General features: G+C 38.8%; 1 protein-coding gene and 1 pseudogene across 13 annotated transcripts in view; one reads left to right on the top strand and one right to left on the bottom strand.

The window, feature by feature from the left end:
- LOC101604374 (protein SMG5-like) overlaps window positions 1-27,588 on the bottom strand; it is a 136,601-nt gene that overhangs the window by 15,624 nt on the left and 93,389 nt on the right. For all 13 annotated transcript variants that reach the window (XM_045142640.1, XM_045142632.1, XM_045142639.1 and 10 more), the window contains one exon: window positions 1,697-1,775. Coding sequence is in view for 11 of the 13 variants with exons in the window: in XM_045142627.1 (XP_044998562.1) it covers window positions 1,697-1,775 (79 nt within the window). In the remaining 2 variants the exon portion in view is untranslated. The remainder of the gene's footprint in view (window positions 1-1,696; window positions 1,776-27,588) is intronic.
- LOC101613069 lies at window positions 16,610-17,803 on the top strand (annotated as a pseudogene).

The following is a 27,588-nucleotide window of genomic DNA, read 5'->3' as shown; positions in this document are numbered from 1 at the left end:
TTAGGGAAGGGACTTTGAAAAATCTTGAAATACCATTCTCTTGCACTACAGAAATGATGCAGTACTGTGAAATATAGCAATTGTTCTTCATTTTCTAAGCATTTAAAAATAATATGCAAAACACATTAGTATACAAATAGGTTTTTTAATATTTTATTTATTTATTTATTTGAGAGAGAGAGAGAGAATGGGCATGTGAGGGCCACTAGCCACTGCAAATGAACTTCAGATGCTTGCTCTACCTTGTGCATCTGGCTTCATATATATAGGTACTGGGGAATTGAACCTGGATCCTTTGGCTTTGCAGGGAAATGCCTTAACCACTAAACAATCTCTCCAGTCCCATAAATAGGTTTTAAATTATAAAATCGGTTTTCAAACACTGTTACAAAAGTATAGTAAATATCAATTATCCCATGTTTAGGTAAAGAAATATGAATTTTGGAGCAGTACAGAAGACACAGTGGTTAAAGGCTCTTGTTTGCAAAATCTGATAGCCCTGGTTCAATTCCACAGTACCCATGTAAAGCCATATACATAAAGTGGTACATGTGTCTGCAGCTGCAGTTGCATAAAGCCCTAGTGTGCCCATATTCTCTCTCTTCCTGCTCGCAAATAACCAATAAACTATATTTTAAAAATATATGAATTTTTTGTTTTAGTATTTGATATATGTAAATTTGTCCATATATAATAGAAATGCATTCCAAAACATAAATAAACCTTTTTAGAACATAATAATAGAAAAGAACATTTTCATATCTTCAGAATAAAGAAGAAATTTTTAAATGAGTCAATATTCAAGATATACTGACAAAAACAAAAAGTTAATATATCCACTTGCACTAAAATAAAGAACTTGAATTATAAAAATTATTTAGTATTAAATGTTCTAGAGGCTGGCAAGATGGCTCATCAGTTAAGGCACTGGCCTGCAAAGGCTAACAGCCCAGGTTCAATTTCCAGTACCCATGGGAAGCCAGATGTACAAAGTGGTACATGCATCTAGAGTTCTTTTGCAGTGGCTACAGGCTCTGACATGCCCATTCTCTCTCTCTCTCTCTTTCCTTTCTGCTTAAAAATAAGTTAATTGATTTTTTGAAAAAGAACACAGCTTTATAAAAAGTTCTATTGCATGGGATAATTATAATATTCTTAATATTAAATGATTAATATCAAGAATTTTTTAAATTTTTTTGTTTGTTTTTATTTATTTGAGAGCAACAGACAGAAAAAGAGGCAGAGAGAGAGAGAGAAAGAGGGAGAGAATGGGCATGGCAGAGCCTCCAGCCACTGCAAAGGAACCCCAGCCACATGCACCACCTTGTGCATCTGGCTAACGTGGGTCCTGGGGAATCGAGCCTCGAACCGGGGTCCTTAGGCTTCACAGGCAAGCGCTTAACCACTAAGCCATCTCCCCGGCCCAAAAATATTATTTTTAAGTCTATGAGTGTACAAATGAAAAGGGTAATCTTTTCAGGCACTTCCAAACTTGAAAAAGGTCAAATGGCCAATAAATAATATCCAATCTTAATCTTCAGAGATTTATATTTTCATTCACAATCAAATACATGACATGCATACCCTCCAAATGGCAAAGTGTTAAAAATCTGACAAAGCCAAGCATTTGCAAGTAAGGAGGAAGTTGGTACATTACTGTCACAATTGATTTCACTACTGTTAGAAACTCACATACCTTACAATGCAGCACCTGCGAGTTTCGATTTGCATCTGCACTCCACTTGATGTATGAAAAATATTCCTACCAGCATTGTCTGCAATAAATAAAAGCAAAACAAAGAGAAAGCAATGACTGGAAAGTATCTGAGTGTGTTAACAGTCAATTGCATAAATCATAATATGTCTACACAACACTACATGTAAGTGAACACCACCACACACATCAGTGTGAATGTGTCACACAAACATAAGTCTGAATGCATCACAATAAGATAAGGTGGGCAAAAGCCATAGGACAATATATAAAATATAATGGTCTTTATTCTCAGACTCCAAATAGGCAAAACTGTACAATGTATTCTTTATGTATGCAAACTTAGCCAAACCAGGACAGGGGAGGTATGTAATTACCACAAAAGTTAAGAGCATTTTCCTATGGGGATACCTTATATATTTTTATATGTGAAATGTAAAAACTCATATGAAAAAGAAAATAGTAAGTATATCACAGATTTTTTATTCTTGTATCTGGGTAATTTCTACTTTGACTCTTGTGGTTAACTTGAATAAGAATTGATATTAAATATTAAGTGACTGTTTTCTTTTAGATAGAGAAATTAAGTCCAGTAAAAGTATTCAAAATAGTCAAAACAGTCTTCTGCAGAGAGTAAGAACCAAGTAAGAACTGGGAACGATGATGAATTCAAAAGTGCAAGAAAGTAGAACAACCTCTCAAATAATCTTTTGAACTATAAATCATTCCCAAGTACTGCAGCTGAATTAGGTGTGGTCACAATATTGTGTGATCAGGAGGTGTGATGTGGAAGATTTGTTTTAGTACAAATCTGGTGTCATGACAAATCTTCTGAGCATCCAAGCCTACCTATTTTTCTAGCTGTATTACATTGAACTTTTCTTCTATTTTCATCTTCTTTCCTTTTCAGCCATGCAATTCAGGCTAAACATGCATGATACACTAGTTCTAAAGTATAAATGATGAGTTTTTATTCACATTAGGTATTCTTTACCTAATAAGAGCACATAGCTTTATGAAAAAGTCTCATAAAATGACTGATTTAAATGGAGCTCACAAATGAATGTGTCATCCATCATTCAGTAATTGTAAGGCCAAGACGCTTGGAAATATTATATACCTTTTGTTACATCATGGAGAAATCCCACATGATAATATACTGAGAGGGTCTCTAAGGTATTGATAAAGCCATAGATACCAGGACAAAGATCACAAGAATATAAAAAGATTCCATCTGTATGAGCCATAGTGTTCATGTCAAAATGGAAAACATCCAGGAGAGTGTTTGAAATGATCAGGCTGAGGGAGCCTAGAGATATTTATCTTAAAGGTGAGAGACCCAAGAAGACTTTTAAAAGGAGAGGAGATAGATGCCTTCAGATATTTGAAAGGATATGCAAGGTAAATACATATATTTCAATAACTCCAAATGGAAGCCAGAAATGACTTCAAGAAAAAAAAAAAAAGGAGATTTATTTTGCTTTTAAATTTTTGAGACATGGTCTTATTGTGCAGCCCAGGCTGGCCTTTAATTTAGGATCCTCCTCTCTCTCCAGTGCAGGGATTATAGGTGCCCATCAGCACAGCATTTGGCTCTGTGTCTTTAAGAATGAATGAGCTCTCTGATGAGGGGCAGACCCTCCAGCCAGGGAGTGGATGAGCTTTGGCTGAGAGTGGAAGACTGGCTTAAAAGAATGCTAACAATCTTTTTTTGTAATTCTGTAATGCCTTTTTAATAATTCCTAGAGATTGTTTATAGGAACTAGCTTTTATGTAATGGTGGGGCTTTGTAAAGAAATCCAGGTAAGGCTCTGTATTAGTCTTTAAGTCTCTGTAGCTGCTAAAGTGAGCAGTTGGGAAGGAAAGCTAGACTTGAGGGGAGAGCAAGTGTAAGTGGAAATCTCATCACCTACAAAGAGAAACTGGAGTCAGCACAGCCACAGGAGGAGTCAGCACCCTCCTCTGTGAACTTCTGTTTTAAAAATCAAATATTCTCAGGTTTTCTCCCACAAAGATTCCCTAATCTATTTTCAGATGCAGCTTACCAAATCACAATGAGTTTATATAAAAAGATAAAATCATATTATATGCACATTCATTTTGACCAATAAGTTAGAAATAAAGGATTTTCTTCTATTGCCTTGCTTCTGTTGCATGAAGAGTATAACACTCACAGGCGAATCTGGACAAAATGGTTGTGGAGCACAGCATGTGCCTTTTAAATGTAATCTGCCATCACTCCCTACAGCCTGGGCGAACAAAGGAAATTCCAATTTCAACCCCAAGGAGAAATGGCAGCAGCAAGCACCAGTGTGTTGACAGAATCCTGTCTATAATCACTGTCTCAAGGCAAAGGCTTCAGTGAGACATAGCTGCAAGGTCAGACTCTTTTCTTTCACAGTATGAGAATGAAACCTGAACTTCGCTGTCGGTGACAAGGTTAGAGCAGTACACCACCCACACAGAAAATGAATCAGACACAAAGAACCAGATTCTTCCAGAACTTAAAGCACTTCTGCAAGCTTCCTTAACTCTTTCAGAATGCTGGGGAAACAAAACAACGTATCTAATAACAAACTTACAGCAATTTAAAGCTACTGATAATGGGACAATGGAAAGAATTTCAAGTGCCCAACAGAAGAAGATAATTAGATGAGTTATCATTTACCCAAGTCATCCGGCATTATCACATTCTACATCCACTAGGCTTGCTACGTATTATAGCTATAAGCAGGGAGGTTAATGACAGGAGCTAGGTAAACAATTTACAACAAGTTCAAAAAACTTTATAAGTGAACACCATTAAGAGAAATAAAACTTTGCAAAATATTTGAGTGCTTGACCAGATGGCAAACTACCAGCAATGTTGCCTCTACCCTGTGCTTGACAAATCATTTGCACAAACGAGAAGAAAAATGGCTAATTTTAGAGAACTACGCTGGGAGATGCTCAGTGGAAATAGAAGTTGGTTATATCCAAGTCAGAGAAGAGAGAGGGAAGGGAAAACTGCCCACACTGAGCAGAAGAGGATCTAAAACCAGGACCTAGGGTCAACTTCCTTCTTGTGTCTTTTATTTTAGCTCAGCTGGTCCTGGATTATAGTACACATGATTGGCAATTGTATGCAACATAACATCAGGATTACCAGCGAGGGTCATTCTGAGCTAGCCAGGGGCATCAGAGTATTGTTCCAATAGAGACAAACCTGGAACCAATATGGAACAGCAAAAAATAATAGGTGCAGGTAAGAGGGCCAACTATTTATTAGAACTCATCTTTGATCCAATGTCTAATTAGCATTTCCTAACCAGAAGCACCAGGGCCACCTTGCAGCTAGTTAGAAAGGCAAATATTTGTCTTCTCCCCAGATTCCATGTATCAAAAGCTCAGGAGAAGGAAGGCTGAGACCTGTGTACTTAGTTAAGCATGCCTGATGATTTGGATGTGAAACAAAGTCTAGGTAATATAGTACAAGGAAGGCAGCTCCAGAAACGGGCCCTTTGTGAGATAGAGAATGAGTTACTCAGAGGCAGGACCAATGGCATTGTGAAAATTATCACATCTAATATCAGCTTAATTGGACTTAGAATCACCTAGGAGATAAATCTTTGGATATGTCCACGAGGGAGTTTTAGATTAGGTTAATTAAGGTGGGAAGGCTCAGTCTGTGAGTGACACCATATTGTGAGCTTAGGTCCTGGAAAGGGCTCACTGATCATGAGCATTCATTGCCTTTGCCATCTTTGCTATGGACTGAGTGTGGCCTGCTATTTTATGGTCCTGCTACCATGTGTTCCCTGCTGTGATGGGCTATAACAAGGAAATCGAACCATCAACAGGCAAAGAGAAGACAGACAAAAGCAATAGTCCAGCTCAATGGTAACATGACACCTATGATACCTCCTCCTCACACCTAGTCCCCAAATTCAACAGGAGAAGCCCAGGACCCATGAAAACACGTTGCCAAGTTCAACACCATAGGCGAGGAGGTCAAATGCATGGACTGAATTAATTATGAACTTTTAAAAAATCTTAAAAAGGATATAAAAATCCTCTAAAATAAGAAAGAAAGAATATTAGAAATATGAAGAAAGACCAAGACATACGAGGGTAACCTCTGGAGATACTGGGTATGCAAAGGTATAATAGTTGAAAAAAGTGAGTTGAATGGCAGAAAGAATAGTTCTATAAAGAAAATGCTTTAAAAATAGAATGGAAGGAATAAGATCTGTATGGAATCATTTATAGAAGCCAGTTAACAAAACAACACTATAGTTCCACAATGTCTGTGGGCACATAGCTCAGTGAGCATAGGTTAAATAATAGTAGAGTGAAAGTATGAAATTGAAGGGGTAAAAATGAAGGGAGAAAACATCAAAATTATAAAGAGCCTAACTCAGAGCTCTGATGTAGGCTGTGAGTACTCTGCTGCTTCAGAGAACCAAACATAATTGTTTAATTATATATTTTAAAAGCTGTAAAACAAGAAATTAAAAAATTGTTATGTTTATAATGGATACATGTGGATATTGCATAATTTTAGAATTTACTGTAATTTTGTTTTATAATAATATTCAAGCAAAAAAATGTCTTCCTTTTCAAAGCAGTGTATATACTAAGATAATCTAACATTAATCCATTGATACACTTACAATATTGGATTGATTTTATTCCAGCTGTGAGTCATATGGAAATTAGAACATCTGACAATGTAATGCCTTTTTAAAACATTAATCCTTGTGTAACAATAAAGGCCTGTCAGTCAGTAAATGTCATCAGGAAAAAAAAAGAGGAAAGTTTATCTTCATTTAAATAATCTAAGCTTCTAGAATTTAGTGTGTCAGTTGCTGTATTTTACTCATCAAAAAATCCTATTGTTGTTTCAACCAGGGTAATTATGAGCCATCTGTCTATTATACAAATTGCCTGATATTTCTCTCTACACATACATGAAGATTAGAATAGCCCTGTTCTACATTTCTAATTCCATGTGCAATTGTTAAATAATATACTTAAAGTATAAGTTATCATGCCAGTATGTTTTGAATTAAGATGAAATCCACATTAATTTAGCCAGTTCTTTTTTTTTTTTTTTTTTTTTTTTGGTTTTTTGGGGTAGGATTTCAGTCTATCCCAGGCTGACCTAGAACTCACTATGTAGTCTCAGGGTGGCTTCGAACTCATGGCGATCCTCCTACCTCTGCCTCCCGAGGGCTGGGATTAAATGCGTATACCACCACGCCTGGCTCATTTCAATTTATTTTTATATTCTTATTTTTACTTATGAGAGAAATGCGCACCCTTGTGCATCAGGTTTATGGGGGTCCAGGGGAATTAAACCCGAGTCCTTCAGCTTTACATTTACCTTAAATGCTAAGCCATCCCTTCAGCCTCAAGTTAGCCATTTTAGAAGGCACATGTGGACAGGTTTAGTCACTCACATCAGCTGACCATCATCATCTCTACTGTCTACATATCTTCTCCATCCCCACAGAGGTACCCTGCCCACTAAGAACTCACTCCTGGGACCCCTCTCACAGGCCTTGGCAACAGCTGAGCTGCTTTTTCTTCCTAAAGATTGACCTAATCTGGATATTTCATATACACTTAATTACATAATACATTGCAGTGATTTTTATATCTCTTTAAAAGAAAATCATTTTCATTGCTTGAATTGTTAAATGCTATAATTGGGACAATCCCAAAGGTTTGATCTATGTTGCTTTACAAGTAAATATAATTATCCATTAGAGTAGCACTTACCTAAACAATGGGGAAAACACAACCTGTGCACATCTAAATCTAATTTCATGTCTTTCTACCCGTCCAATCTAGTCACTCACTAAATTGGGCTCTTGCCAATGCCTAAAATTTCATTCATTCACATATACAAAATACCTACTTATCCCTCTATGCATTTATATACACTGACTCCTCGAAAGTATTTTTCCTGTTTGACCACCGTAAATTCGACTAGATTTGGTGGTTCACACCGATCATCCAGCCCTTGGGAGGCTGAGGAAGGAGGAATGCAAGCCCAAGGCCATTCTAGGCTTTATTAGGATAACATATCTAAAAAAATAATAATAATAATACATAAAAGTAAGAAAGAACTCTAAGTAAAAACATCACCCTGATATTCCACATCCCCCATGTAAAAGCTTTCCCGACACCACTCCAGCCCCCTGTTACCACTCATCCTGGTGTGGGCAGATGGGCCTCTCTTACTCTGCTCACCGCCTTGCTTTGCAGTATACTCATGTTTACTATATATGGACTACGTCTATGTCTCTAATGACTATCACAACTTCTGTAACAAAGAAATTAATAAGGTATTGAACAGATACAAGAAGGAGTAGACAAGGTGATCACAAATATTCTGCGGACCGTAGTTCAAAACACCTTCCTCACAGTGGTTCTCAAATGGTGGACCCGCACAAGCAGCATTGGCATAAACAACCTCAGAACCTGTTCTAAATACGAACTCTTGGGCCCAACTCCAGGCCTGCTGAGGCCCAACGATCTATGTATTAGCAAGTCCTCCAGGGGACTGGTGCCTACACTTTTGCACACAGTGATCTGAATGTGGAAAACAATGGAACAACTGCCAGAGCATGGCCCCTTGTCAGCCACACCCGCAGGAATTTGTATGATCAGAGGCTGCTCATTACAAGAAACCTCTAAGGAACCCTCCTCCCTTTTCACACACAGTGCTGGAGAGTCCAGGCTTTTCTGGGCTCTTTTCTGTCTATACTCACTGCATGTCCGCACGCATCTTCTGTGTAATGATGGTCTATTCTTGTCTCAAACCCCTCTCCCCTGAAGTCACCTCATGTCAGTCAGCCTTCTCTGTGTCTCTGTTTGGATGTCTGAAGCATCTACTCATACTCTCTCCCTTTACAGTGTGGCTTTGTGAAATTGAAAACATTTTTTTTTCAGGCTTCTATGTCCAAAAACCTTAAAATCGCACCTGATCCCTCTCCTTCTATGAAAACTCAAATCTAGTCATTAGCACGTTTGTGCAGCTACCTTCCCTGACATTCTCCACTAGGCCTCCTCATCACTGCTGCCACTCAGTCACCTTTTGCCTGAGTTATACTAGACAAATATACATACCACAACCCATATATTCCATTCTCCACATAGTAGTTAAAATATTAACTATATTAACTGAATTATTTCATCTCCAATTGTACATTAACATAAAAATCTCAACTCCTTCCTGCAGCCTTTAACACAATATACAATCTTAGCTTCAAAATCTACGACAATGATTCTCCTTGAAATGTTGATATCCTAGAGTTTTTCCTAAACACTTGGAAATTCACCTTTAATTGTACCATTGTTTATAACAATCTTCTCAGAGCTACCAGAAAAGTCCTTCAATACTATATTCTTCTTAAATTCTTACTAAGATATTATTTATCTTTACCATCCAACTTGGCACTGTCTGTACTAGCTATCTACTGCCACCTAGCATTGTCCCCAAACTTGAGCTAGAACGCATTTGTTAGCTCACAGTTCTGGGGACCAGGTAGCTGTGGGTAATAAGAATCCTCCCCCAGTACTTCAAGGCTCACTTGAGGAAGGATTTGCTTCCAAAGTTACTTGGTTATTATCTGTTAAAACATTCCTGGAATGCTGTCGGGTTGAGGGCTTCAGTTTCCTGCTATGTGACTTTTTTTTTTCAAACACACACACAGAGAGAGAGAGAGAGAGAGAGAGAGAGAGAGAGAGAAAGAGAGAGAGAGAAATCAGCCAAAGAAACAGTGCTAGCAAGATGGAAACCACAATATTCTGTAACCTACGCACAGGACAGACATCTTGTCAACCTTTTCCAATTCCATGGGTTAGAAGTAAAACATCCCACAGTTAAGAAGAAAATTCGGTAAGACTATGAATTCCAGGAAGAAGCGTTCCTTGGATCCTTCCTACAAGCCAGCTACACTCTCCTAGCACGTGTCATGTGTGTGAAAAGTAGTGCTATATAAGAGAGCTATTTTCCCATTTTAAGACAAGATTACTGAGATAAGCAGAGTTCATACATGTCATCAAGTTCACCTACCTAATTAGTAAGAGATTGGCTAGAATTTGAATGCTAGTCTTCCAAGCTCCCCTGATCTTTGTGAGGTCATTCCATTCTACCACATCTGTAATCTGTTGCAAGAATGGAGTTGTATTTTAGTGCTAAAAGTTGCAAAGTTTAACATTTTACCTTAAGTTTTACTTTTTTTTGTTTCCATTAGCCAATCTTATCACCATCTTGATTATTATATAAATGTCTATTGCCTGGGATCTCAACAGAAAGGTACCTGGATCTTTGAATGACACAGCTAAACTCTTTCACATCACAACAATTCAGTGTGAAAGAGTGTTAATCACTGGTATTGTTTAAATGGTTAAGTAACACTCAACTAAATAAAAAACATCTGCTTTTGCCCCCTGATTTTAACTCCTCTAGGCTTATTACATTCATCTGTTAAATAAGATCATTGAACTAAAACTCCTCATAAAGCTCTTATGTCTGGATGACACAGTACCAGGCTGCAAGATTCCACCAAGCCTTTTCCATCCTTACTGTCTTGCTGCTTCTAGGGTAGAGGTACATTTAGGCAGATTCTCCTCAAGATTTTATGAGACTATTTACTGAATCAACAGAATTTCAAGCAGATGGTTTCCATATCCTTATGTCCTAGTCTTATTTATTTTTTATTATCTGACATGTGAACAGAACAGGAAGATGAAGTTTAGCTATTTTATTGTTCTCAGTTTTCTCTTTCATCCAAGTTCCTGGGGAAATTCCCCTGCCTTTCACTCTCCAGAAGCTGTAAGGAACTATCATCACTCAGGCCTGCCTTCATCTCCACTCTGAACTCTACTTTTCTGTTTTTTAATTATTATATTATATTATTTATTTGAGAGAATGAGGAAGGAAGGAGGAAAGGCAAAGAGAGAGAGAGAGAGAGAGAGAGAAAGAGAGAGAGAGAGATTGAGAGAGAGAGAGAGAGAGAGAGAGAGAGAGAGAGAATATGGGCACACCAGGGCCTCTAGCCACTACAAACAATCTCCAGACACATGCACCACCTTGTGTATCTGGTTTACATGGGCATTGGAGAATTGAACCAGGCCATTAGGCTTCACAGGCAAATCCCTTAACCACGAAGCTATCATTCCAGCCTATGAACTCTTCTTTCCTGAGATGCATGTAAGTCAAATAAAAATGCATAATGAAATAAAAGGAGATCACTATTGCATATGTACATTAACTTTTCTTCTATTAAACCTTTTAAAATATTTAGCTCAAAACCTCATATATGATGTTAAGTCCAAAATGGTTATTTATAATGAAAAGGAAATCCAATTTTAGTAGATTGAACTCAGTCTGTTGAAAGTGATATTAATTTCTGACTTTCCAAAATAATTTAGGATTTCTTTTAATTTTATCAACTGTTACATATGTTATTTCTTGAAAGACTTATCCAAAGAAAACTATATTTATGATTCCAAGTTATTTGAATACAAATAAAGCTATCAAAGTTACTTACATTCACAGAGGCATTTCTGTTCAAATCACCATTACATAATAAGATACAAACAGATGCTTCTCGTGCTTGAATGGCTGCCCACCCAGGCAAATCAGAGAAAACAAAACACTATCTGACTAGAACTTTATGTACATCCGAATGAAGAGCAAAGTCAATAAGTAGAAGTTCTTGCATGCAGCAGATGCTTAATGAACATGAAATATGTAGAGGGAAAATGAAGTTAGGGGCTGGAAAGATGGTTTAGTAGCTAAAGTACTTGCCTTTGAAGCCTAAGGACCCAGGTTCATTTCCCCAGTACCCACATAAACCAAATGTACAAGGTGGCACATGTGTTGGAAGTTTGTTTGCAGTGATTAGAGGACCTGTTACACTCATTTGCTCTCTATTTTTCTCTATCTGCCTCTTTCTCGCAAATAAATAAATAAACATTTTTACAAAGATGTTAGAAAGAATGACAACTAAGGAATTTAGGACCTGAAGAGTTGAGATGATGATTACATGCTTTATTTCCATACATGTTTCTACAGTGCACACTAATGACCAGGCTCTGAAAAACAAAGACCCTAAAAGAACATCAGTCAGACAAAGATGGTGTACTCAAGTAAATTAGCATTTGAAATGCTATGTGGAACACAATGGAAGCTTAGCAGAAAAGCTAGGTAGGAACTCAGAACTTGAGCCAAGTGACTTAAGTAATAATTATAATAGAATAAGCAGAAAGGTAGAAAGACATAATCCAAGAAAATGGACTCTCAATAGCAAAGCCGGAAAAAAAAAAAAAAGATTCATTAGAACCTTGGATAGATTCCCCATTACCCATATAAAGCCAAATGCACAAGGTAGCACATGCATCTGGAGTTTGTTTGCAGTGGCTAGAGGTCTTAATGTGCCCATTCTCCCTCTTTCCCTTTCTTTCACTCTATCTTTCTACCTCTCTATATATACCTCATAAGTAAACAAATATTTAAAAGCAGGATATGAGAAATAAATAATAGGAACACCAAAGACCAGAGTGTTAAATTTTCATAATAATTCAAACAGTTGATTTGTTTCTTCCTAAATGTCAGGTGGGTAGAAAAATGTTCCTTTGAAGAATAAAGGAGTAAAATCCTCCATAACAGGCAATTCTGATGAAAAATTATTAAATTTAGTCTGTTTGATATGACATTATCTTGCCTAGAGTTGCCAAAGTAAATAAATAACATCAGATTGGATGACATATTTTCTCAGAATTTTGGAGGTTAAAGTTGAATTAGCAAGGCTAATTTCTTCTAAGACTGCTCATGCTTTCCCATGGCCATCTTCTTCCTGCTTCCTCTTTCAGGGGATCTGTGTCCCATCCTCTTCCTGTACATAAAGATTCATGGCTATGGCTGCACTGTATAACACAGTGCCCACCATCCACATATGCCTATATAAATTTAGATCATTAAACTTTAATGGACCTTAAAAACCTAGTGTTGGGCTGGAGAGATGGCTTAGCAGTTAAGCGCTTGCCTGTGAAGCCTAAGGACCCCGGTTCGAGGCTCGGTTCCCCAGGTCCCACGTTAGCCAGATGCACAAGGGGGCACACACATCTGGAGTTCGTTTGCAGAGGCTGGAAGCCCTGGCGCGCCCATTCTGTCTCTCTCCCTCTATCTGTCTTTCTCTCTGTGTCTGACGCTCTCAAATAAATAAATAAATAAAAATTAAAAAAAAAAAAACCCTAGTGTTTCTGTTGCACAGCTACATTTCAAATGCTTAACAGCCACATGTGGCTAGAAGTTCCCATCTCAAGTAGCATACATGGAGAATAGTTTTATCATTTTTTACCAAGTTCTACAAGACACTTGCAGTCCAGTATATTCTAGAAATCAGGAAACTATTTCTTCAAGAAAATTTGGTGGAGCTTAGCTTTAAAGCTCACTTAAGTAGCTGCTGCTAGCTCATTTCCACTAAACACTGTCATGTATTTATGGCAGAGGGAAAACCCTTTCAAACTTTCCCTTCATATTTCTTTTCAATTTCCTACAGACACATTTATTCAGATGAGGCTAAACTTGGTGTTAAGACCAGAACAAAAGTTATAAATATATATACCTGATATCAATTAATATAAACCATTGAATAATCTCAAATGGCTTAGCATTAACTTTAGGTTATTTCAAAAGTTCTCCCTTCCTCAAGAAACAGTTGGTTCCTTCTCCATTTCTAAAACACTGTCATCAATTCTGCATGGTATTTCATCTAAATATTGAATCAGCTATGAGACATTCTTCTACCCATATGCAGATTTAAAACCAAAAAAGTATAAGTAATTGAAACTCCTCCTAAAGTCACACTATATGGTAATAATGAAAACTACCACAACAAACCATTTTATTTTTTAACAAGAACAGAACTTGATAAGGTCTATACAAAGGTCAGTGAATAGTATGGGAGGTATTTGGGCACTGAGGAGCCATGAGGGTTTGAGTAGGATTTGACTTAACAGCAGGCTCTACAGCCCAAGTGGTATGCTTCTCAAAGGGTGGCATTAGCCCCTCAGAAGCACTTGAGAGGGTATTCTGAAGAGACCCAGAACCTCCCCCCCACACACACAAATTCATGATGTCAAAGTCCCAGTGGAAAAGATATGGAGGGCTCCATCTATATGGCTTTCTTGGATGATTTTCTTGACTAATTTTAAGGAGAATATGAATATCAAAATAAAATGCAAAGCCCATATGTTTGAAGACAATCTGGTGCCAATTACTAGCTGTCTGGTCATAAAAGTTCTCTATCAAGGTATAGAGAAGTAGTACCTTTTATAAAGCAGGTAGAATTAAATGTTTGGTTTTTGTCTTGTTTTGAACTGCAATACTGACAGGAGTTTCAATTATAATTAGAATACTCTTCACTCTGCCTCATAGCCTTGTAGCCTCACCCAGTTATATGATACTTGTGCATGCACAGGATGGGATAACCAACTTCTGAAGGTCATTTTGAAGGCTGATGGTTTTATATCCTGTCTTTACTCAGCTCACCATTTTTTTCAACTTTAAAAATCAAACTTAAAGACATCTAATCTGGAAACTATTTCTACGGAATTGAAATACATGAAAAATAATAATGAGAAATGTTGCTGGGGATTTGCCTCAGCAGTTGAAAACACTTGCTTCAAAGCCTGATAACCCAGGCTTGATTCCCTACTATACACATAAAGCCAGTCAGCAGAGGCACCTGGAGTTCATTTGCAGAAGCAGGACTCCCTGGCATGTGCTTCTCTCTCTCTCTTTCTCTCTCTCTCTCTCTCTCTCTCTCTCTCTCTCTCTCTCTCTCTCTTCTACTTTCTTTTTTACAAACAAATGAAAAATGTTTTAAAAATAAAGCACAAGAATTTTTAATTGCTTGTCTTGTTTTAAAAAATAAAAGCAAGCTGAGTGATGGTGCACACCAGCCAAACGTGGAGGCTGAGGCAGTAATGTCACTGAAAGTTGAGCACAGCCCGAGCTACACAATAAAACTTTATTTGTAATGAGAAAGGAAGAAAGGAAGGAAAGAAGGAAGGAAGGAGAGAGAGAGAAAGGATAACATTAGAAAGGAAAAGAGTAAAATATGCATCACTTATGCTAACATCTAAAAATATTTCAAATTAATCCATTGATTGTTATCTAATATTTTTCCACATAGTCAACAGGAACTGAGTTCTTATAACTCCTAACAATGACTTTGTCCAGAGACTACTATCTATAGTATAAGATGTTTTGGTTAAAATGAAAATACAGGCTGGAGAGATAGCTTGGCAGGTGAGGCCCTTGCCTTCAAAACCCAAAGGACCGAGGTTCAATTCCCCAGGATCCACATAAGCCAGATAGCCAGATGCACAAGATGGCACATGCATATGGAATTTGTTTTCAGGGCTGGAGCTGGAAGCCCTGGCATGCCTACCACGCCCCCCCCCCGTCTCCCTCTCTCTCTAATGAATAAATAAAAATAAAATACTTTTTATAATTGACAAATATACATATATAACACACATAACATGATGACAGATAGTGCATGGCTTTACGAAGTTACACTGTCACCCCGCTCCACATAACTAGTTTTGTTTTCAATATGACTTCTATACTATGAATGTCTCTCCTCTTGCTTTGTTTTGCATAGTATCAACAATTGAGAAGGCCATTTGGAATATGAGTGAAGAATTCAGGTAGAACTTTCTACAAGCACTCACTGAACACCTAACATGTGCTGGGCGTCATCTATGTCTTTTGTAAACACTTTTAACACCTCTTAAGTTCTGCCAGTGCAAAGCTGGACTCCACCTTTTGCTTGTGGGTCAGCTCCAAAGAACTACCCAGAGAATCACATTTGCACCTTGAGATACTCCAGGTGTCTGAGTCACCATTTACTTTCCACAGGGAAAGGGTGGGAAATGCACTTAGAAAGTAGTTTCCACCTGCTAAATCATTTTATTTGGCAAGTGTTCTTTGTTGCTGACAGAACCCAAAGATGTGTGTGAGAAGGAAACTTTTTTTCCCTTTTATTTGAGAAACCCAAGCACTCTTCATCCAGCCATTGCTATCCAAATAAAGTGAAATGATGACAGTTGTAGGCTCCAGGGCTCATTCTACTCTTTTTCATCCTGGCAAGAGGATCTATCACTCATCTGAAAGACATCCAGTCCCTGAAAACAAGACCTTAACGCTTCATCAAAGTGTGAGGAAGCTGGAGGATGCTTTGGAAGTTAGCCAATTAGGAGCATCTGCAGGGCTGCCTGCCCCTCTTTCACTCCCTTCTACCCTTCACTGCCTGAGTTCTTTTATCCTACGCTCAACAGCAGCCAAGGAGCCCGAGGCAGTAAACAGGATCTGAAACAACTTTTACACACATCAAAAGCCAGCTCCTTTACATAGATGGCAAGCCCAGCCTTTACCCTGACTCTGGCCAGTTTGTAACTACACACTACTAAGCCCAACCCCCGAGGAAAATAAATGATGAAGAATATCAGAGAAAACAGATCACTATGATAAAGGAAAAATTTAACCTCTTGCTGTGTAGAACTATTGAGTTATTATTCCCTCACCATGAGTTCTTTACAGGTGAAAATGAAAATGCTACCTTATTCACGTCTCAAACACAAGGTCTGTCACATGAAAAAATTCACAAAGTTTAAGTACTAATTATAGAGAAAAGCGGCGGCAGCGGCTCCAGCAGCAGAAGCAGCTGCGCCGGTGCGGGGTGCAGGTCTCCGCGGCGGGTGCGCGTGGTCGGGACAGCTGCTGCTGGTCACCTCGGAGTCAGGACGAGCCCGGTTCGGGTCCGTGCGTCGGGTTCTCTCTCATGTCGCTCAGCTGCGGGAAATCGGGCTGAAGCGACTGAGTCCGCGATGCAGAGAGAAAAGGAACAGTTCCGTAAACTCTTCATTGGTGGCTTAAGCTTTGAAACCACTGAAGAAAGTTTGAGAAACTACTAGGAGCAATGGGGAAAGCTCACAGACTGTGTGGTAATGAGGGATCCCGCAAGCAAAAGGTCAAGAGGATCTGGTTTTGTAGCGTTCTCATCCATGGCTGAGGCAGATGCTGCCATGGCTGCAAGGCCTCATTCGATTGATGGGAGAGTAGTTGAGCCAGAACGCGCGGTAGCCAGAGAGGAGTCTGGAAAACCTGGAGCCCAGGTGACTGTGAAGAAGCTATTTGTTGGCGGAATTAAAGAAGACCCCGAGGAGCATCACCTTAGAGATTACTTTGAAGAATATGGGAAAAATTAATACTATTGAAATAATTACTGATAGGCAATCTGGAAAGAAAAGAGGCTTTGGCTTTGTTACCTCTGATGACCATGATCCTGTGGATAAAATTGTATTGCAAAAGTATCACACCATTAATGGTCATAATGCAGAAGTAAGAAAAGCACTGTCAAGACACGAAATGCAGTAAGTCCAGAGTCCTAGGAGTGGAAGAGGAGGAAGCTTTGGTTTTGGAGATTCCCCTGGTGGTGGTGGAAATTTTGCACCAGGACCAGGAAGTAACTTTAGGGGAGGATCTGATGGATATGGAAGTGGACGTGGACTTGGGGATGGCTACAGTGGCTATGGAGGAGGACCTGGAGGTGGCGATTTTGGAGGTAGCCCTGGTTCTGGAGGAGGAAGAGGAGGAGATGGTGGTGGAGGACCTGGATATGGCAACCAGGGTGGGGGCTATGGAGGCGGTTATGACAACTGTGGAGGAGGAAATTATGGAAGTGGAAATTACAATGATTTTGGAAATTATAACCAGCAAGCTTCTAACTATGGTCCAGTGAAGAGTGGAAACTTTGGTGGCAGCAGGAACATGGGGGACCGTATGGTGGAGGAAACTGTGGTCCAGGAGGCAGAGGAGGAAGTGGGGGTTATGGTGGGAGGAGCCGATACTGAGCTTCTTCCTACTTGCCATGGGCTTCACTGTATGAACAGGAGAGGATGAGAGCCCAGAGGTAACAGAACAGCTTCAGGTTATCGAAATAACAATGTTAAGGAAACTTTATCTCAGTCATGCATAAATATGCAGTGATATGACATAAGACACCCGAGCAGATGCAGAGAGCCGTTTTGTGAACGGATTGGATTATTTAATAACATTACCTTACCGTGGGGGAAGGATTGTGAAAAAATGCCTTTGAGACAGTTTCTTAGCTTTTTAATTGTTGTTTCTTTCTAGTGGTCTTTGTAAGAGTGTAGAAGCATTCCTTCTTTGATAATGTTAAATTTGTAAGTTTCAGGTGACATGTGAAACCTTTTTTAAGATTTTTCTCAAAGTTTTGAAAAGCTATTAGCCAGGATCATGGTGTAATAAGACCTAATGTTTTTCCTTTAAAAATTTTGCGTGTCTATGTAGAGTTAAGAAGCTGTTGTACATTTATGATTTAATAAAATAATTCTAAAGGAAAAAAAAAAGAAATAATTATAAAAGAGTTAGAGAGCCCAGACATTATCTCTGTATTACCTTTAAGCACTCACTCTCTGGTTTTATTTTGTTTGTGTGATCTTAGAGCCAAGGATGTCAATTTCCATTCCAGTTTATTCCTTGTTATCTCTCAATTAGACCATGGAAATTGACTTCTAGTTAAATGTCCAGTTTTTCTTCTCTTCAGCACTATTCACTGGCACAGAATTCCTCAAACTGTACTATTACTCCAATTGTGCTAATCCCCACACACAGAGATGCCCTGGCAGACCTCCTTATTCTATGACAAATGAATTCACCTACCAAGCCAAATTTTTTTTGTTTCACCTTCTTTCCTTCCAGGCATGTACTGACTTTGCAGCAGTCTATAAAGATGCCCTGAGATGCCCATTCCTGACCTGCTTTCCTTTTCTCAGAGGGAATCTTGTTTCACCTGTTCATCACTGAGATGCTGGCTCAGGAACCATGCCCTCCGACACCAGCCTAAAGATAATTTCTTTCTAAAACAGACACTGTCACTAACCTTCTAACAGCACTTATGGCCTACACTGCTAAACTGGATTCCTGGGAATCTTTGTCTAACCTGCTATAGCAAATATGGAACTAGAGTTCATCTCCGTAACATCTGTAGGCTCCTACCATGACATTTTTTGTATGTAAACAACACATGTTGGTACCATCCTTTCACTCCTCCCTGCCCCTTTTCTGAAGAGGCCTTCCTCTTTAGGGATGCAAGTCAACCCCATGGGGATTGTGGGTCATGCATTATGGGGGGGGGGGGTGTTAGAAGGAATGTCTCTGTGCAAAATGTCCCAACAATCTTTCTGTGCCCTCATCCACAAAATTCCCTGAGCCATGCTGGGAGCATTTTAAGACAACATCCGTGATGGGCACAAAGGAGCCTCTGGACCTCTGGTTTAGTAGGTGTTGGGTGTCCTCAGTGTCTGTCTCCTTCACCCTTGTGCTGATACCAGATTCACTGAGAAAGTAGCTCCCTTGCTAATTTCCCCAATTCCTCTGTGGTTTCAGCTGGGGCCGGGGTAGAGAACACTGGGTAGTTCATCTCCTCAGGTCTAGCACCCATCTGAAAAATAAAAGCAGATTCTCCAACGGAGAATGAAATCAGCACCAGTTAAATGGGATAACCTTCTTATAGTCTAAGGTTAGTGGTAGCTTCACAATGGAAAACAGAATTATTGTCTGCATATGATTCTGACTTGTTTCCCAGTTCTAGATATAGTTTCCCTTCCAATGAGCAGATCTGTTAGCCAATCCCAGAGCAGTTGGTTACCCACCATGGCTGTGTGCCACTACTGCACTTGTGTGAGCATCACATCAGGTTGTTTGCTTCTGAGTCACTTAGACTTTGAGTTGCTTAGACAAATGTTGGTCACTTTCCCCTGACAGCTCATGTAGTACCTTCCAGCACTAGATAGTCTACTTGTCTAGGGACTGGCTCTCCTCCAGAGACACATAGGTGTCTCTATGGTCTGTGCCAGATGCATTTGGTGTCTTCAGCAATAGGGTCTTACCCTTAACCTCTTGTGGGAAATCAAGTGCTCTGACAGAAGTCTGTCTTGTTTGTTTTGGAAGACCTAGTAGGTCTCTATGACTAACACTCATTGTGTATGTAGACCACATCCTGGCACAGGGAATTACAGGCCAGCACCAAGGGAAAAGAAAAAAGAAAATGACAGAGAAGAAAGAGAAACAGGAGAAATTTGAGGTTAGATTTCATCTCACCCTCTCCAGGGACCTTCCATTCGAGTGCCCCACCTAAGGTCCTCTTGATGGTTCCCCTTTTAGTATAACTTCCAGGATATAGGATTTTATGGTACCAGTTCAATTTGGGTTCAGTTTTGTGTCCCCCACCCTTTACCTTCCCCCTGGCCCTACCCTCCCTATTGTCTAAGCCTCAAGATGCTGTTCAGTTATGTCAGCAACTGGGGCTGATCCAGGTTAGGAACTGCAGATGAGTGAGATCATGCAATTGTAGTCTTTCTGTGATTGTGTGAGTTCACTTACAATGGTCTGTTACAACTTCAATGATTTTTCTACAATTTCAATGTGTCATTCTTTCTTACTGCTGAGTAGAACTCCATTGTGTAGATATACCATATCTTGGTTATTCAATGAAGAACACCTGAGTTGATTCCAGTTCTTAGTAATTGTGAATTGAACAGCTATAAACACGGTTGAACAAATGTCTCTGAACTGAGGTGTGGAGCTTTCAAGGTAAAAGCCCAGTAAGGGAATAACAAGGTCTGTTAGTAACTCTATATTCACCCTTTTCAGTAGTCTCTATATTGATTTCCACAGTGGCTGTACCAGCTTATATTCACACTAACAGTGGATGAGTGTTCCTATTTCCCCACAGCCTTACCAACATTTGTTTTCATTGTTTTTTTTAAATATTTTTTTATTTTATTTTATTTTTTTTAATTAATTAATTTATTTATTTATTTATTTATTTATTTATTTATTTGAGAGCAACAGAGAGAGAGAGAGAGAGAGAGAGAGAGAGGGAGGGAGGGAGAGAATGGGCGTGCCAGGGCCTCCAGCCACTGCAAACGAACTCCAGACGCGTGCGCCCCCTTGTGCATCTGGCTAACGTGGGTCCTGGGGAACCGAGCCTTGAACCGGGGTCCTTAGGCTTCATAGGCAAGTGCTTAACCACTAAGCCATCTCTCCAGCCCTATTTTATTTTATTTTTATTTATTTGAGAGCGACAGACACAGAGAGAAAGATAGATAGAGGGAGAGAGAGAATGGGCGCGCCAGGGCTTTCAGCCTCTGCAAACGAACTCCAGACGCGTGCACCCCCTTGTGCATCTGGCTAACGTGGGACCTGGGGAATCGAGCCTCGAACTGGAGTCCTTAGGCTTCACAGGCAAGCGCTTAACCGCTAAGCCATCTCTCCAGCCCTCATTTTATTTTTTTAATGTTTGCTATCCTCTCTGGGATAAGGTAGAATTTCATATTTGTTTTAATTTGTACTTCCCTAATGGTTATGGATGTTGAACATTTTCTTACTTGTGTGCTAGCCATTTGTAATTCTTCCTCTGAGAACTTCCTACTTAGTTCTGTGCCCCACTTTTGGAGTGGGTTGTTTGACTTTTTTATTGTTCAGTTTTTTGATTTCTTTGCAGATTCTAGATATTAGGTTTCTGTCAGTGGTATGGCAGGCAAAGATTTTTCTCCCATTCAAGGGGTAACCTGTTAGCCATGATTATGGTATGTTAGTATGTGCAAAAGTTTTTCAGCTTCATGAGATCCCATGAGTGTTTGTTTAATTTCCTTGGCTACTGGATTTTTGTTCCAGAAGTCTTTCCCAGTTCTATATTGTGAAGAGTACGTCCTACTTTTTCTTATAATAGTTGAAGAGTTTCAGATGCTATACTGAGGTCTTAAATCCATTTGGACTTGACTTTTCTGTATATAGAAATGAATGGCCATAATTTTATTTTTCTACATATGTCATCCAATTTGTCCAACACCATTTGTTGAAGATGCTGTCTTTTCACCCATCTGCATTATTGGCACCTTTGTCAAAGATCAAGCAGTTATGGTTGCTTGCTCTAAATGTATGGGTCTTCAAATCTGTTACATTGACCTATGTTTCTGTTTGTATTCCAGCACTATGCTGTTTTGTCACTATGGCTTTGTAATATACCTTTTGGTCAGGTATGGTGATACCACCAGAGATGTTTTTTTTGTTTGTTTGTTTTGTTTTTGCTGAGGAGATATTTGGATATATGAGGCCTTCTTCCATTACATATGAATTTTGAGATCATTTTTTCAATCTCTGTGAAGAATGATGCTGGTATTTTCATTGGTATTGCATTAAATCTGTATATTTCTTTTGGTAGAATGCCCATTTTCACAACATTAGTTCTACCTATCAAGGAGCATGGGAGGTCTTCCTATCTTCTCAGGTACTCCTTATTTCATTCTTGAGTATTTTCATTATATAGGTATTTCACATCCTTGGTTAGTGTTACTCCAAGGTATTTATTTTGTTGTTGTTATTGAAAATGGACAGCCTCACTGATTTCTTTCTCTGTATATTTGTCCTTTGCATATGGAAAATCTACTGATTTTTGTGCATTGATTTTGTATCCTGCTACTTTGCTAAAGGAATTTATCATGTCTAGAAATTTTGAGATGGAGACTTTCAGGTCACTTATGTATATGATCATATCATCTGCAAACAGAGCTAACTTGACTTCTTCTTTTCCAATTTGAATCCTTTTTATTTCTTTCTCATGTATTATTGCTTGGTCTAGTACTTCTAGTACTATGCTGAAGAGCAGTGGTGAGAGTGGGTATCCCTGTCTTCTTCCCAGTCTCAGTGGGAACTCCTTGAGTTTTTCCCTATTAAGTATTATTTTGGCTTTAAGGAGCTTTATATATAGCCTTTATTGTATTGAGATATAAACCCTCCATGCCTATATTTCCCAGCCTTTTAATCGTGAAGTGGTGTTGTATTTTGTCAAAGTCCTCACCTGCATCAATTGAGATGATCATGTCATTCTTATGGTTCAGTTTATTTATGTGGCATATTACACTGACCAATTTTCATGTTAAACCATCCCTGCATCCCTGGGATAAAGCATACTTGGTCAAATTAGGTAATGCTTTTCATGTGTTGTTGAATTTGGTTTGCAAGGATTTTGTTCAGGATCTTTGTATCTAAGTTCTTTAGGGATATAGACCTATAATTTTCTTTCCTTGTTGCATCTCTGTCTGGTTTTAGTATTAGAGTGATACTAGCTTCATAAAAAGAGTCAAGGAGGATTGATTCCCTGGTCTCCAATTATGCAGAACAGTTTGGGAAAATTTAGTTTGAATGCTTCTATGAAGGTTTGATACAATTCAGCTGAGAAGTCATATGGTCCTGTAATTTTCTTTCTGGAGAGGTTTTGGAATATCTTTTCAATCTCCATGGATGTTATAGTTTTGTTTAGGAGATTAATCTGCTCTGAGATTAGTTTTGGTATGTGGTATGTGTCTAGGAATTCATCCATTTCTTCCTAATTATTTAATTTTGTGGAATAGAGGTTTTGGAAGTGTGCCCTTACAACTCTTTCAATTTCATTGATGTCTGTTGTGATCTCTTCTTTTTCATTTGTGATCTTGTTGAGACTTCTACCTCTCTTCCTCTCTCTCTTTGCTTGATGAATTTGGAGAGAGGTTGTCAATCTTGTTTATTTTTTCAAAGAACCAGCTCCTCATTTTGTTGATTTTTAAATTTTTTTTTTCATTTCCAACTCATTCATTTATGTTCTAATCTTGATTATTTCTTTCAATCTGGAGCTCTTTGGATTTAATTCTTCTTTATTTTCCAGGGCCTTTAGGTGGACAGTCAGGTTATTGATTTGGGATATCTCTGTCTTTGTAATAAAGACATTTGTACTGGAGAGTTTCTTCTTTGGTCCAGTCTGTTTGGTGTTCTGTGGGCTTCTTGTATCTGGATGGGCCTCTCTTTTGCAAGATTGGGAAATTTTTCTTAAATAATTTTGTCAAATATTCTCTCTGTGCCTCTGGTCTGGATTTCTTCTCCTATAGTATACCCATGTTTGATCCTTTTAGGATGTTCCAGATTTCCCTTGTATCCTGTTCATTTGATTTTTTGAACTTAGCAAAGTTTTTGGCCTTCCAATCTATTTCTTCTGTCTTATCCTCCAGGTCAGATATTTTGTCTTCCACATGTGTATTAGTGTCTGTTAGTGAGTAGTTCTATATAGGTTTTTATGATTTCTACTTGATTTTTGTTTTCTTTTTTTTAAATTTTTTTGGTTCATTTTTATTTATTTATTTGAGAGTGACACAGAGAGAAAGAGGCAGATAGATAAAGAGAGAGAGAGAGAATGGGCGCGCCAGGGCTTCCATCCACTGCAAACGAACTCCAGACGCGTACGCCCCCTTGTGCATCTGGCTAACGTGGGTCCTGGAGAATTGAGCCTCGAACCGGGATCCTTCAGCTTCACAGGCAATCTCTGAACCGCTAAGCCATCTCTCCAGCCCTGATTTTTGTTTTCTTATGTATTGTTTTGCATCTTTTTTGAGGTACAATTTCAATTTGAGTTCTGCTTTTCTTGAGGCTTCCTGTAGTTCATTCTTACATTTGATCAAGTCTTCATTAAGGTTCATCAACTGGATATTGAGGTCTTCCATTTATTGACTTACCTTCAATTTATTCATATCTCTTTGAGGGTTCTAACATTATCTTCAATTGGGTTAAGCCTACTGTTAAAAGCTGAATGTTCTGGGAGATGATTCTGTTCAATTTATTGATATAATTGTTGGTTCTTTTTCTTTTTAAATTTTGTTGTTGTTGTTTATTTTTACTTATTTGAGAGTGACAGATGGAGAGAGAGAGAGCAAGTATGGGCGCACCAGGGCCTCCAGTCACTGCAAACGAACTCCAGATGCATGTACCCCTTTGTGCATCTGGCTCACATGGGTCCTGGGGAATCAAACCTCAAACCAGTATCCTTAGACTTCACAGGCAAGTGCTTAACTGCTAAGCCATCTCTCCAGTCTGATTGTTGGTTCTTTAATTGTCAGCTTCAAATTCAGCGACTTTGTTTTAAATCAGGGTATAATTGGTTGTTGTGTTTTCATCTTGGGAATGAATTTCTGTTGATTTCTGTATGGTTTCATTGGAAGCTTCTACTGTAGGACTTGAAATCCTTGGAGGAGGTATCTCAGTTTTCTGGCTTTTGTTGGCTTTTTTGCATTATTGTTTACCCATTTTAGGAAGACTCTTTATTTTATTAAGGTGGAAGCAAGTTTTTAACCTTTGGCCCATTCACACTCTGAGTCAGGTGAACAGGGATGTTGGTACCTAGTAGCCAGTCAAGATACCAGAGCAAGAGGCCTGATTCCATAGCTTATACAGGGACCAGGCCTCCCCAAGCAGGCCACAATGAGACCTACCAGGACCAGGTGACTTGGAGGAGTAAGGGAACACGGATCTAGCCTACTTCTTGCTGAACCCTCCAGCACACAGACCAGGGCAGGCAACTCAGACACTAACCCTAACTCTAACCCACAACTGTCAGAGCAAGGAATTCAGACAGGCAATTGGTAATAGCCTGGAGGAAATGGGTCTGGCCTACTCACTCCAGACCACCTAGTACCCACCCACATATTATCTGTACCAGGAACTCAGGCCTGGAAGGTGGGAGATGTCTGTAATTGGGACGGGCCTACTCACTCCAGACCGTGCTACCTGCCCACACACTGTCAGAGCAAGGAACTCAGAACCAGGAGTTTGAATTAAAAAGATTTTATAGACATTCAAAAACATTTCATTTCCTATTTCTTCATACTACTGTCAGAAATGTGAATATATTGGCTGTTAAAAGTGAAAGGAAGTACTTTTTTTTTTCAAGAAGTAGAGAAAGAAAAGTTACCAGCAAGGTACCTAAATATGCAGAATTAAGACGATACACATAGAGATTCAAAAGTTGATGGAAGAAACAGTAGTCTTACCATTAACTGGAAAAACAATTTGAAGATGTATGCTGATCTGAAGGGAATCAGTGACTTTATTTCCTTCATTCAATAAGTACTTGTTGGGGGCTCTCTAATGCAGGGGAATTTTAAGTTCTATTTCAGACAGGTTACATTTTTTCCTTGGTATACTCTGTAATAACTAGATGTGAAAGTCAGTGAAAACCACTACTTCCTATGCTTAATGAAAACTTATTAAAAATAAATTGTTGAAGGCTGGAGAGATGGCTTAGCGGTTAAGCGCTTGCCTGTGAAGTCTAAGAACCCCAGTTCGAGGCTCAATTCCCCAGGACCCACGTTAGCCAGATGCACAAGGGTGCGCACGTGTCTGGAGTTGTTTGCAGTGGCTGGAGGCCCTGGCGTGCCCATTCTCTCTGTCTCCCTCTTTCTCTCTCTGTCTGTCGCTCTCAAATAAATAAATAAAAATAATTTTAAAAAAATAAATAAATTGTTGAGAAGGAAAACTTCTACTATATCCCCAAACTCACATGAAATTCACAGATATCTTGACAAGCCTACCACTAAAACAATATTTTGGGGGGCTTGAGAGATTGTGCAGTTATTAAGTCACTTGCCTGCAAAACAAAAGGACCCAAGTTCAACTGCCTAGAACCCATGAAAGTCAGTTGTACAAGGTGGCACATGCATCTGGAATTTGATTGCAGTAGCTGGAGGCCCTGGTGCACCCATCCCCTCTCTCTTCCTCTCTCTCTCTGTCTTCCTTTCTTTGACTCTTTCTTTATCTCTCGCAAATAAATAAATAAAAATAAAATATTTTAAATATAAAATAATTATTTTTTAGAGTTTAAAGAGACTTTATGACTTTTAAAAATTTTTATTGATTTATTTATTTGAGAGTGAGAATGAGATTCAAAAAGGCAGAGAGAGAGAGTAAGAAACTGGGTGCTCCAGGGCCTCCAACCACTGCAAATGAATTCCAGATGCATGCATCACCTTGTGGATCTGGCTTATGTAGGTCCTGGGGAATTGAACCTGCGTCCTTTTGGCTTTTGCAGGCAAACACCTTAACCATTAAGCCATCCCTCCAGCCTGACACTTTATGAGTTTAAGAGAAGAGGAGATACCATGAAGAGCTTCTGTCCATGAGAATGCTGGAAGGGGTAAAGTCTAGATTAATAAAAAAAAAATGTCTGTAAATGACCATTTTGTTTAAGATGGAAAGCTTTGTTTGAGGTCATGTGGGACTTTAACTATGCTGCCTTTAAAAACCAATTTCCAAGTCTTAACTCCATTATTTTGAGCTACAGAGACAAATGGAGTGCTAGGCACTCATACCTGAGACTCATCTTATCTCATGCAAAAGTGGTAGGGCCTTTTCACCCTCTGTAGGAAACTACTCTAGAGAGTGAAGCAACCCCCCACAATATCTCAGTGCTCATAAACACGCCTGCTTTTACCCACTTTATTTGTTTAGCAACAGAAGTTTGACAAAAGTATGCACTTTTTTTTTGCAAAGAATTTTTTCCATGTTAACATTCCTAGAAGCTCCAAGAACTTTGTCTTCACTGACAAGATCATATTGTCATTAGTGGCATCTCATTGGAAACCTAAAACCAAAGCCCTTTACAAATAAAAGGGTCCTTCTATTTTTACAGCCATGTGTTTCTATGTATTTATTTCACTGTTTCTACCTTAACTGTTTTAACTAAAAAAATTGCTATAAACAAATCATTGTCAAGTAACTTTCATATACCCAAAGCAATAGAAAATATAAACTGGTTTTGTTCAGGAAGCCAACTGAAAATAAGAAAACATAGAAATCTACATATCACACAGAAAATAGGAACCCCAAAGACATGAGTAGAAATGAAACCCCTAAATATTTTCATACCAAATATCAAAACATATACTATATCGAGGTTCATGGTCTGCAACTTTAAAAA

Source organism: Jaculus jaculus, chromosome 2, assembly GCF_020740685.1.
Source record: "Jaculus jaculus isolate mJacJac1 chromosome 2, mJacJac1.mat.Y.cur, whole genome shotgun sequence".
NCBI classification, from domain to species: domain Eukaryota; kingdom Metazoa; phylum Chordata; class Mammalia; order Rodentia; family Dipodidae; genus Jaculus; species Jaculus jaculus.
This window is presented reverse-complemented; position numbering and strand designations above follow the sequence as displayed.